This window comes from Lathyrus oleraceus, chromosome 3, assembly GCF_024323335.1.
Source record: "Lathyrus oleraceus cultivar Zhongwan6 chromosome 3, CAAS_Psat_ZW6_1.0, whole genome shotgun sequence".
Classification (NCBI taxonomy): domain Eukaryota; kingdom Viridiplantae; phylum Streptophyta; class Magnoliopsida; order Fabales; family Fabaceae; genus Lathyrus; species Lathyrus oleraceus.
Genome location: NC_066581.1, coordinates 40,396,416 through 40,409,176, shown reverse-complemented (window position 1 = coordinate 40,409,176; position 12,761 = coordinate 40,396,416). Strand labels below are relative to the sequence as shown.

The following is a 12,761-nucleotide window of genomic DNA, read 5'->3' as shown; positions in this document are numbered from 1 at the left end:
TGGTACGGTAACAAATCCGCGGGAACATAACAATGTTAACGTTGTCGTAACCCGAAGTGGGAAGTCAACAGAAGACAACAGTATGGAGAAAGATGGATTGTTAGAAGTGGATTTAGAAATCAAGGAAACCAAGGACCAAGATGAAGAAGTGGTACTACCACCTGTCAAGGAGAAAGAAAAGGTTTCAAAACCAGTCATCAAACTCCCTTGCCCTCCAAGACAGAAGAAAAAAGATGAACACGAAAAAAAATTGAGAGGTTCCTGGAAATGTTCAAAAAGCTTGAAATAAACATCCATTTTCTGAGGCATTAGAACAAATGCCAATATATGCCAAGTTCATGGAATACATCATCTCAAAAAAGCATTCCACTGATATAGACCCGATCATCCTAACGGAAACATGCAGTGTCATTCTTCAAGATATGAAAATCCCAATGAAAAAGAAAGATAGGGGATTAGTTACTATTCCATGCACTATCGGTGATAGAAAATCCAAGAAAGCCCTGATTGACTTAGGAGAAAGTGTATGCTTAATGCCACTATCCATCTATAAGAAATTAGGCATTGGCACCGTTCAAGATACTCGAATGACACTTCAGTTTGCATATCGCTCTGTGAGGCGACCTTATGGCATTGTGGAAGACGTTCTTGTAAAAATTGACAAGTTTTTTTTCCCAGTTGACTTTGTCATTCTGGAAATGCCCGAAGATGAGGAGATTCCTCTCATATTAGGCAGACCATTCTTGGAAACAGGACGATGTATAATAGACATATGATAGACATGTGATAAGCTTGAGATAACTGCTTCAGAACTAAAAGATGAAAAATCAAACTTTGATAAAAGAAAGAGACTCCACAAACAAACAATGTTTAAAACTTGAAGAAGCACTATCTCAAGCCCCACAAACTTCTAACATAATGATATATGAATATGAAAAATCCTTTCAAAAGTTTCTGAAAAATGGGATAGAAAGGAGTAGAATGGCATCCATAACTTATGGAGTAAGTCATAATAATAAAAGAGGAATAGGGTATGTCCCAGTGAAGATAAATCTTCCACAGATGACAAACCTAAATCTCCTTTTTCTTATCACTACACACATACATAAGCACAACGTTTTGATAATGCTAGAAAACCCAAAGTTCTAAGAAACTCTAGGAAAACTAATCATAAAGGACCCAAAAGATTCTGGGTACCAAAGGATAAGATTGTTTATGTTGCAGATATCTTATGCAACAGAGTTAAGACACCAATCATGGTACCTGGACTCTGGATGCTCGCGACACATGACGGGAAGAAAGCATATGTTCCAAAGCCTGGAACTTAAAGATGCTGGTTTCGTAGGTTTCAGAGGAAATCATAAAGGAAGGATCAGAGGCTCCGGAACTATTGGTAATGGAACCCTTCCCTCTATATCTGGTGTCCTCTATGTGGAAGGATTAATGCATAACCTGTTATCAATAAGTCAATTAAGTGATAACGGCTATGATGTAATCTTCAATCAGAAAACATGTAAAGCAATAAATCAGAACAATGGAACAGTCATATTCATTGGCAAGAGGAAAAACAATATTTACAAAATAAATCTTTCAGACTTAAAAGAACAAAATGTAAAATGTTTGATGTTTGTTCATGAAGAGTAATGGGTATGGCATAGACGCTTGGGCCACATTAGCATGAGAAAACTCTCTCAGTTAAATAAACTCGAGTTAGTCAGAGGTCTACCCAAGCTGAAGTATTCTTCAGATCCTCTATGTGAGACATGTCAGAAAGGGAAATTTTCTAAAACATCTTTTAAAAAGAAAAATATTGTTTCCACCTCTAAGCCTCTGGAACTTCTTCACATAGACTTGTTTGGACCTGTTAAGACAACGTCAATCAATGAAAAGAAGTATGGATTAGTTATTGTTGATGATTTTAGTCGCTGGACATGGGTAAAATTCCTAAAGCACAAGAGTGAGTCTCACTCTGTATTCACTAGCTTCTGTTCCAAAGTGTAAAATGAATTTAACTCTAAAATCATCAGAGTCAGAAGTGATCGTGGTGGAGAATTCGAGAATAAATTTTTTGAGGAACTATTTGACTCTAGAGGAATATCCCATGATTTCTCCTGCCCTAGAACTCCACAACAAAATGGAGTTGTAGAGAGGAAGAATAGGACACTCCAAGAGATGACCAGAACCATGATCAATGAAACAAATGTGGCTAAGCACTTTTGGGCTGAAGTAGTAAATACAATGTGTTATATTCATAATATAATATCTATAAGACCTATTCTAGAGAAGACTCCCTATGAACTGTGTAAGGGAAGAAAACTCAACATTTCTTATTTTCATCCTTTTGGATGCTCTTGTTTTGTTCTCAATACTAAAGAACATCTGAACAAGTTTGATTCTAAAGCACAAAAATGTACTATGTTAGGATACTCAGAATGCTCTAAAGGATACAAAGTATACAACACAAAAACCAAAATTATGGAAGAATCAATTCATGTTAGATTTGATGATAAGCTTGACCCTGAAAAGTCAAAGCTAGTTGAGAAACATGCAGATTTGGAGATTACTCTTGTAGGTTCTGACGAGAAGACTAAATCACCAGAAGTATCTGAAAGACAAAAGCCAAATGAATCTGAAACCACAATCATCCAAAAGAAATCAAGGAGTCACACCAACATCTCTGAAGATTTAATTATGGGAAACAAGGATGAACCTGTCAGAACTAGGTCAACATTCAAAGTATCTGAAGACACTCCTCTAGGATTAGTATCTCTAATCGAACCTACTTCCTGTGATGAGGCCCTCCAAGACAATGACTGGGTTCTGGCTATGAAAGAAGAGCTAGATCAATTCTCTAAGAATGACGTCTGGGATCTTGTTCCAAAGCCTAAAGGAACTCACATTATTGGAACCAGATGGGTGTTCAGAAACAAATTGAACGAAAAAGGAAAAGTTGTCAGAAATAAAGCTCGACTGGTGGCACAAGGGTATAGTCAACAAGAGGGCATTGACTACAACAAAACCTTTTCCCCAGTCGCCAGGTTAGAATCTATTCGTTTACTTGTTTCATTTGCTATAAATCACTCAATCAAACTATATCAAATGGATTTCAAGAGTGCATTTCTTAATGGTTATATATCAGAAGAAGTGTATGTCAATCAACCTCCAGGTTTTGAAAACTCCAATTGTCCAGAACATGTTTTTAAACTTAAGAAATCATTATACGGATTAAAATAAGCTCCTAGAGCTTGGTATGAAAGACTAAGCAATTTTCTTCTGGAGCATGACTTTATTAGAGGAAAAGTTGACTCTACACTCTTCTGTAAAAACATTAGTAATGACCTTATGATATGCCAGATATATGTTGATGACATTATTTTTGGTTTAGCTAATCCTTCTGCATGTCAAGAATTCTCTGAGCTAATGCAGGCAAAATTTTAAATGGGCTTAATGCAAGAACTAAAGTTCTTTCAAGGAATTCAAATCAATCAAGCTTCAGAAGCTACCTACGTTTATCAAAGTAAATACATAAAAGACATTCTGAAGAAATTCGAAATGGTTGAATGCAAACCTGCTAAGACACCTATGCATCCAACTTGCATTTTGGAAAAAGAAGAAGTTAGCCAGAAGGTTTGTCAAAAGCTCTATCGTGGTATGATAGGCTCTTTTCTCTATTTGACTGCTACACGTCCTGATATTCTATTTAGTGTGGGTCTCTGTGCCAGATTCCAATCAGATCCTAGAGAATCTCATTTAACAGTTGTTAAAAGAATACTCAAATATCTGAAAGCAACCACTAACCTGGGCCTGATGTATGAGAAAACATCAGAGTATAGACTTTCTGGTTATTGTGATACAAATTACGCAGGGGACAGAATGGAACGTAAAAGTACATCTGGGAACTGTCAGTCCTTGGGAAAGAATCTGATATCCTGGGCCAGCAAAAGGCAATCAACCATAGCTTTGTCCACTACAGAAACAGAATATATATCAGCATCATTATGCACTACTCAGATGCTCTAGATGAAGAGTCAACTAGAATACCTTCAAATCTTTGAGAGTAACGTTCATATCTTCTGCGACAATACTGCCGCCATCTGTTTGAGTAAGAATCCTATTTTGCATTCCAGAGCTAAGCACATAGAAATAAAACATCATTTCATTAGAGATTATGTTCAGAAAGGGGTAATAATATTAAAATTTATTGATACAGACCATTAATGGGCTGATATTTTTACCAAACCCCTTGCTGAAGATAGATTCTCTTTTATCTTGAAAAATCTAAACATTCAAAATTGTCTAGAATGAAACGTGCCTCTGAAATAGCAAAATAAGACTCTAAAGTAAACACCTGGAATCTGCATCTGACTCTGATGCAACTACTAGTTAAGAAGTTATCTGAGTCAGAAATCTTTAGGATCCAACCCTTTGGTATTCCTATAGATCAGATAAAGTAACATGTGGTACATCTTGTGTCTGACCTTGGAACTTCTAGACAGCTGTCTAGCAGAAATCAAGAGACAAACTCTTGATATCTCCTCGAGCAGTGTGATGACTTGGGGATTAGACCTCCATCATGAGCTGTAATCATTCTCCTTCAAACGTGCTTACTTGGTTAGCATGCTGCATTAATTTTCTTAACTGTTAAAATCACTTTCTGTTGTCATTTTGCATGCACCCTAATTGTGTATATATATTCATTTCACAATCTACACTTGCACACTTTACACCCACGACTTCACAAAATCCTCTCTCTTTGTTCTTCATCTTCAGTCAAAGATTTCTGCAGTCTTCATCAAGAGCTTCAAACCTTCTTCAACTGTTCTTCATGGATTCCCAGCAACAATCAGTTTACAACTTCTCCCAACAAACGAACTCAACAGAGCAAGTAGCCAGTTCTAGCCAACAAACCATTGCAACCACCAGCATAGTCTCAACTCCAGTCTACAGGGAACCCCACATCCTCGATCGTGAGCCCCACATACATCTATCAACTCCCTTTGAGAAGCTTGCAGTTCTTTGTGAATCCTTGGTTGATTTCGAAAACATGAAGCGAAATGGCGTCGACCTCACTGAAGAATTGAAAATGCAAGGGTGGGAAACCTACTTTCAACGCCTCTAGGGCCCTGTTTACACGAATCTGGTGAATGAGTTCTGGCGTTTTGCAGACTCAGATGATCACTACATTATCTCCTATGTTCTGGGAGTCAAGATAGTCATCACTGAAAAATCAATTGCCTCCCTTCTGAACATGCAGAAGACAGGAGGAAGACGCATCTACAACATAAACCCTAGGGCAAAATACTTGTCCCAGGAAATCAACCCTACCATCTTCCAACAGAGTGCTGAAGGCAAGCATTCCAAGAACAAGGAGCTACATCAAAACCTCCGGGTCTGGCTAAAGATCATCTTAGGCACCATCCATCATCGTCCTGCTTCAAACTCTTTTAACTACATCAACACAGATAAGAAGTGTATCCTATATTGCATTCACAAGGGTCTGAAATTGTGTCTACCTGTACTCCTCTTCAAGTACCTCAGAGATTCAGTTAAAGACACCAGAGACAACATGAAGACAAGGAACTACATCCCTTTAGAGAGGCTGATATCTGATGTATTGATCGAGAGTGGCCTCGTGGATCACCTAATTCAGCCCAGACTCATGGAAGATGTCACCATTGACAATGGAAGACTGCTGAATGCTTGGAATCTGAAGAGCATGGGAATCATTGATCAAGTCAGAGCCAAACCAACACTTGATACCTCTTGGGAAGCACTCATAGATCAGATGGAGATTCCCAACGGACTCTACCTGTTCTCCAAGATTGACCCTTCAGAGGTAGTAGCCTACTATCTACAGGACCTTGCCAATCAAGAGGTGGATATCTCTGACTTCACAGTGGATTGGCTTCTTGAGCATCCACCTAACTTCATGAAGAGGATGCGGGAGCCCTCTGAGAAATCCAAAAAGGCAAAGAAAGCTAAGTTGGGAGAATCCTCTGGATCAAGACTCCTAATTCCTCTGGTTGGTTCTCCAGGTAAGTTTGTATCTCTCCCTCGCTCTGTCAAAATTAAACTAATTTCTCCCTCTCTTCCCCAAACAACTCCCATATACACCTCTGCTGAAACTCCCCCATAAACCACTAGATCTTCTAACCCACCTTCTCTAAAATTCAACCTCGCCACCACAATATTACTAGTTTCAGAAGCAGAAATGCTGAATGAAACCACCTCACCATCACCATCACCATCTCCTCAATCCCCACCTTACTACGAACTCTTCTCTGATACCGAACCATCTGACCCCCAATCCCCCACTCTGGCTCAGCTACAAGCCCGTGCTCTGGCCTCTCAACAGCCATCATACCCTGAACCTGAACCAGAAGTCACTTCCACACCCCCTGAACATCCAACCACATCTGAACCACCTCAAACACCACCTGCACAATAACCAATCCACTCTGAACCACAACCAACCCAACCACCATCTGAACCAACCCCACAACCTGCACCTTCCTCATAATCACCATCTGACATTCCCCACCCATCACTTCTGTTGACCTCGCAACTCCCACATTGAATCTAAGTGCCCCAAACTCACCCTCTCCATCCTCCCCATCCTCTTCCACTGAACCAAATACTACCATACCTACCCTTGAAGAAGCAATCCAGGTTTTTGCAGAGTCTTTAGTCAAAAAGGTCAAGTCTCTGACCATCAATTCTGGTATCAGTGATGATCCTTCTGCTATAAGGATCCACTGGAACAGAGTGATAGGTTGGATGACCTCTGAAGCCTTCAAGCTGAAAGGCCTCTCTGAACAAGTCCGTAACGACTTTGTTAGAGACGCTGGGATTAGACTTCAAGAGCGCCTAGCCAGAGAAGCTGAGGAGCGGTCAAGGAAGGAAGCTGAAGAGAAAGCGCGCCAAGAAGAACTTCAAAGAATCAGAGAAGTTAAAGCAAAGGCTGTTGCTGATGCTGCTGCTGCTGGGCTGAGGCAAAAGCTAAAGTTGACGCTGAAGAAGCAGCTCGCATTACTGAAGAAGCTGCTGCCAAAGCCAACGTTGATGAACTGACTCAGGGGGAGCACTCCAACTCTGGGTTCGTCCCTCTGGTCTTGAAGACTCTAGAGGAACTGCAGAAAGAACAACAGGTAGTTCGGGCCAGACTAGATTAACAGGACTCAGTCAACGTCAATATTCAGAACATGTTGTCCCAGTTGCTCCAAAGGATGCCTCCGCCTCCAGACCCTTAGGCACCTAGGCTATTTGCTTGTTGATTTCTCTGTTTTGTTGTTTTCTCTTTGCTTTATGCCTTCTGACATATGTGCTTATCTGTAAATGCCTCTTTATCTATATTAACCTTTTTTGCTATGTCTTTTTGATTCTGAAAAAAAGGGGGAGAACTAAAACAGCTTCGATGAAAACATAACTAAATCCTCTCAAGGACTGCAAACATTTTCAATAAACTATTACTAAATCAATGACTAAAGATATGCAGGAAAGTAGCTAAAAGCACAAAAACAAGGAAGGTCCGGTAAGAACTTCTGAGTTATCCAAGGATCTAACTCAGGGGGAGCCCACTATACTATCTGATCTAAGATTTTCTTTAATGTTTCACCTTTACTCTGTATTGTTTTGTCATCATCAAAAAGGGGGAGATTGTAAGAACAAAGTTGGTTCTACAATATATCTCTAAGATTTTGATGATAACAAAGGATGAAGCAAAAATGGTACTCTAACGAGATTTTTTCTTAGTGTGCAGGACTCTGACCATACATCAGATAGAAAATTACATCAGATAGAAAATATTCGATTATCAGATGTTACTCAGAAAGAATGTGTCCAGAAGGTTCTAATTCTGATCAACGCAGATACCAGCGCAACATCAAGAAGTCAGAAACTCCGATAAAAGAATACTGAATCCAGACTCTGAATCTAAAGAAGTCTAGAGCATTGAGAAGCTCTGATGTAGTTAGACATAATTATCCTCTGAAGACAAACTCTGATCTATCAAGACTCTGACGCAGACTCACAAGTTTAGAACGCGTAACCGAAAAGAAATCTTAATTTGGAAAGAAAGTATTTCGAGAAGGAAATAATAAGGCGTGCAAAACTGTTTTAGAAAGAAATAAGGAGAGTAATGACATTAAAAATTCTTCAATGACCAAGATCCTGTCATCACTCCAACGGTCCTTCACAACGACTATATAAAGGAAGGAATGATTCACAAGAGAAGACACCTGAGACACACAAGAAAACGAAAACTCTCAATTTCATTCTTATCTTTCACGAGCTGCTACTCATACGTGAAAAGCTATTGTTCTTACAATTCTGTAATTCTTGCTTGTTTGTTAGAAGCACTTTACATTACAATTTATACTCTTGCTTGAACTACTTCCTCAAGTGACTCTATGTAGTATAAATACTTGAGAGGACTGAGAGATTATTCTCTTAGACGTTTGGTTGTGTAATCTTTCAATATCAATGGATTAAGTCCTTTTTGAAGGCGAAATCACCTTGGCTGGGTGGACTGGAGTAACTTTGAATTTCAAGTGAACTAGTATAAAATTCTATGTCATTTCCTTTTTATTCTGTGTGTGTCGGATTTCTGAAAAAAAAATTATTTCCAAAACAATTCAAACCCCCTTTCTTGTTTTTCTCAACCTTCAGAGGAACCTCAAGAACCTTAGGGACATTTTGTACCCCCACATCAGGAGCCTACCCAGCAGGAGGCAAGATCCTCTTCCTGGTCCACTAACAAATGGACCTGGGTACAAACTGAGTTGGGTGACTTAAGGACGGAGCAACAACGGCAAGACATCGAGCAAGCCCGACAGGGGGCAATGTTGGATGAGATGAGCAGTATGATGCGACAATTGATGCTGCATTTTCCACACCCACCTCCTTAGTAGGGTATTATGAGTGTTCTCCTTCAACCTTGTTCGCAAACATTGAGGCCAATGTTTAGTTCAAGTGTGAGGGAGATTTTATGTTTTTATTGTTATTTTCAGTATGGTTATTTTCAGTATTTTGTTATTTTACTTTATTACATTCTAGATTTGGTTTTTCTGTTTGAAGGTACATTATGCTGCGAGTGTTTTAGGTCTGTGGTGATATTGTGAGATTAGTAATGATCACGACTAGGAGTGGATGAAAGTATCACTCCACTTGCCATTGCTTGTTGTGAAGGAGCTCCTCAGGAAGTCGACACTGCTGAAGAAGAAAGATCGGACGCAACATATACAACTTAACCAACATAAGTGTCATGTACATTCCGAAGTAAGGAAGAAGTCTCACCAGGCTAAAAAGTACTGTGGATACTACCAAAGCTTAACCTAACAGGGTGAGTCATAGAAAGCCAAACACATTGATCATCATGAGTGATATTCAGGTATGTCTTTATCACTCTAAATTTGCGTAGATTCTCTAGGACTGTCACTGCATGACTACACACACTAAGGCACGTTGTTTGAAATTAACCTCAAACCTTTCTAGCCGTCCCAAATAATTTTATCCCTTGTAAACCCCATTTGAGCCTGTATCTATTTGTTTGTTTAAACCCCGTAAATGTACCCCTTGGCCAAAACACTTCCTTACCTAATTCAGAGTCAAGTTGATATGATTAAATTGTGTTGAAGAGCTAAGTTTGGGGTAAAAACCCCAAGAGTTCCAAAAGCCCAGGTACGTGTGAAAAAAAAGAAAGAAAAAAGTAGAAAATCATCGAGAGAAAAAGAAAAAAAATATAAACTCGAAGGTTCAAAAGAAGCACGAGCCAAAGAAGGGCACTCGGTTGAAAAATAGAAAAAAGAGAAACCAAGCAAAAAACAAACCAACACAGTAAACATGATGGTAACATTAACTCTGAACCAAAAAATCACTTGTTTCCCAATTTTTTGAATGTCCACACCTTAACCCAAGCCCCGTTACAACCCGAAAGACCTCAAAAGTGTGTGTGTTGTGTGTAGGTGATATGAAAAGAGAGACTATTCAAACTTGCAAGTTGATATTGCATATTCTAAATTATGAGTGAAAACACTTAACCCCGAGAGAATTGGTGAGAATGTGATATAAGATGACAGGTGAAACGGTGCTTTGAAGTGGAAGTGCGACTGAAAACTCACAAGGAAAAGCATGACTTATAAAAGGAAGAGGGAAGACATTAGTGAATGATCTCAGCAGTGTTAGGAAGCATAAAGAATCTTGGGGAGTGACACGCAATGTCATCTGAAACATTACTTGAGGACAAACAATGAGCTAAGTTTGGGGTTGTGATCAATCACCATTTGCATTAAGTTATCGTTACTGATCCGACAAGAAACCGAGGATTTTGAGACACTGTGCAAAGCATTTTAGTACTTTTCAAGGCAATTTTACTTCAAGTATAATAATTAAGCATTTCCATTCATTGTTATATTTTATTTATATTTTTTTGATTTTACGCGTGGGATATTTGTGTTTTTGTCCGACAGGTCCAGGTAGAAGAACCGAGGAACTCGGAGCAAGACAATGCAAAATTCCGGTAAGCAAAGGAGAGGAAAAACCCCGGTACAGGAGGCCTAACAGGGCCACCCGTGTCACCTGACACGGGCTGTGTCAGATAGAAGGAGCGTGCCAAGGAAAATAGTAGCCTGACACGGCCACCCGTGTCAGGCAACATCCTCAGCCGTGTCAAGGGAGCCATGGGCGTGTCACCAGAACAGTAGGCTGACACGGCCATCCGTGTCAGCCTAGGATAAAAAATTGCCCTTTTCATCGGGCTTTTGAGTATCGGGCTTTCAGAGAGATTTTTGGACATGTCCACTTGTTTCTTAGAATTTTCATTATAAAAGAGGACCTTCTACCTAAGAAAATATCATCTTGGAACGAGGCAAAACACAGTATTGTCAAGCAATCAAGTATTACAGAGAGCAAGAAGTTTAGAGAGCTGAAGATTTTCATGAGCGGAACCAATTGAAGATCGAAGTCATCCAAATACTTGTAATGTGTAATTTTTATCTTGCATTCGTTTTGAAAAATATGAGTAGCTAAACCCCCCAATGCTAGGGGGTGTCCCTGATTTAGAATTGTAACGAATTTGAGTTTACATTTGCATTTATAATATTATGTTTACGGTACCCTTTTGATGTGTTTAATGCTTTCTCTTTCTGACCAATCAAGATTGTTTTCTGGTTATCAATTAGGATGGACCACCATTGATAAGGTTTTCATAAGGTTACTCTACAGTAGATATCACCTAGGACTAGGGGTACCCTGTATGAACCATAGTATTCTTGATATAATAAAGCTTAACTTCACCCTAATTGCCTATGAACATAGAAATTAAGGTAGATTGATTAAAGGTTTTCTCACCAAGGACTTGGGAGAAAATACCCTTGAGAACTGGTAGTAATTGATATTTGTTGATGTAATAGTGACTCAGAGTTGTTACAGGGATAAATCATACACCTTCCTTGGCGTTGTTCCTCTTACCTTGCAAACCCTTATTTTCATCCTTATTTGCCTTTGCCTTTATTTTTATATTTTTACATCTAAAACCAAATTCATACTTTTTGTTTAATTGAATGATAATTTGAACTCGATATTGACGTGCAGTCCTTGAGATCGACATTCGGGGAATTTCCCCATTATTACTATAAAAGGCAAAATAGTACACTTGTTATTTTCCCGATCAATGATTTTTGATTAAAAATGATATCATATCCATTGCCACTAAGTTGACTAATAGACAATAGATTATGCATCAAACCATAAACCAAAAGAATATTAGTAATAGAAGGAAGTTTACTGTTACCGATAGTTCCAGAGTCAATGATCTTTCCTTTATGGTTTCCTCTGAAACCAACGAAGCCTTCAGGCTTAAGTTTCAAATCTTGGAACATATACCTTATTCCTGTTATATGTCGCGAGCATACATTGTCCAAGTACCATGACTGGTGTTTTAGCTGAGATGCTAAGGATGTCTGCAACATAAATTATTTTATCCTTAAGTACCCATTTTCTGTGTCCTTTCTTGTTAATTTTCCCAAAGTTTCTTACAACTTTGGGTATTTGTGCAGAAGGATAATCATGGGGAATTTGTGCATGATACTTAGGTTTCATAACAGAGTTCTTACCCTTTCTATGCTTCTGTGTCTGTGCAGAGACATCAAGCTCAGTGCTAGCAGGTACGAAATGCTCATAGAGAGGTTTTGGTTTAACCTTCTGACTTTCGTCAGGTTTTATAGTTTTTGTACAACCTAAACATTTCTTGTCATTTTTGTTAACTCCATTGATCAAAGAAGCCATTTTGCTTATATATATGTTTTTCGCCAGAAAGTATTTGAATGCTTTGTCATATCTAATGATACAATAAGTACCAGAAGCTTCTGAGAATATTTCCTCCTCTAGTTTTGAATTTTTTCTTTTCAAAGCAGAGTTGTTACTTTCTAAAGAAAATACTTTTTCATTTAGAGAGGAAATATCTTTCTCAAGCTCACTGCGAGTTTCAGACGCAACTACTTGGACTTGTTTAAGGTCCTTGTATTTACTCTAAAGACTCTGGTACTTTTCTAGCATTTTAGAGAAATGTAATTCAAGATCAGAATGAGATAGGTTAGAAAATACCTCTTCAAAATTGGAATTGGATTATGATTCTGACAATACCTTGTTTTCTAGTTTTCCAGAACCCTCTAGAACAATCATTGTTGCCATCAATGCAACGTTGGCTTGTTCCTCGTCATAATCTTCTTCTTTTGATTCTGAATGTCCTATGTAGCCATCATCCC

The 12,761-nt window shown here is 38.7% G+C and overlaps 1 protein-coding gene across 1 annotated transcript; it reads left to right on the top strand.

Moving 5' to 3' along the window:
• Window positions 1-317: 317 nt before the first annotated feature.
• On the top strand, window positions 318-776 carry LOC127129534 (uncharacterized). The gene has a single exon (XM_051058695.1). It carries the CDS (start codon window positions 318-320, stop codon window positions 774-776), a length of 459 nt encoding a protein of 152 aa, XP_050914652.1.
• Window positions 777-12,761: the final 11,985 nt, after the last annotated feature.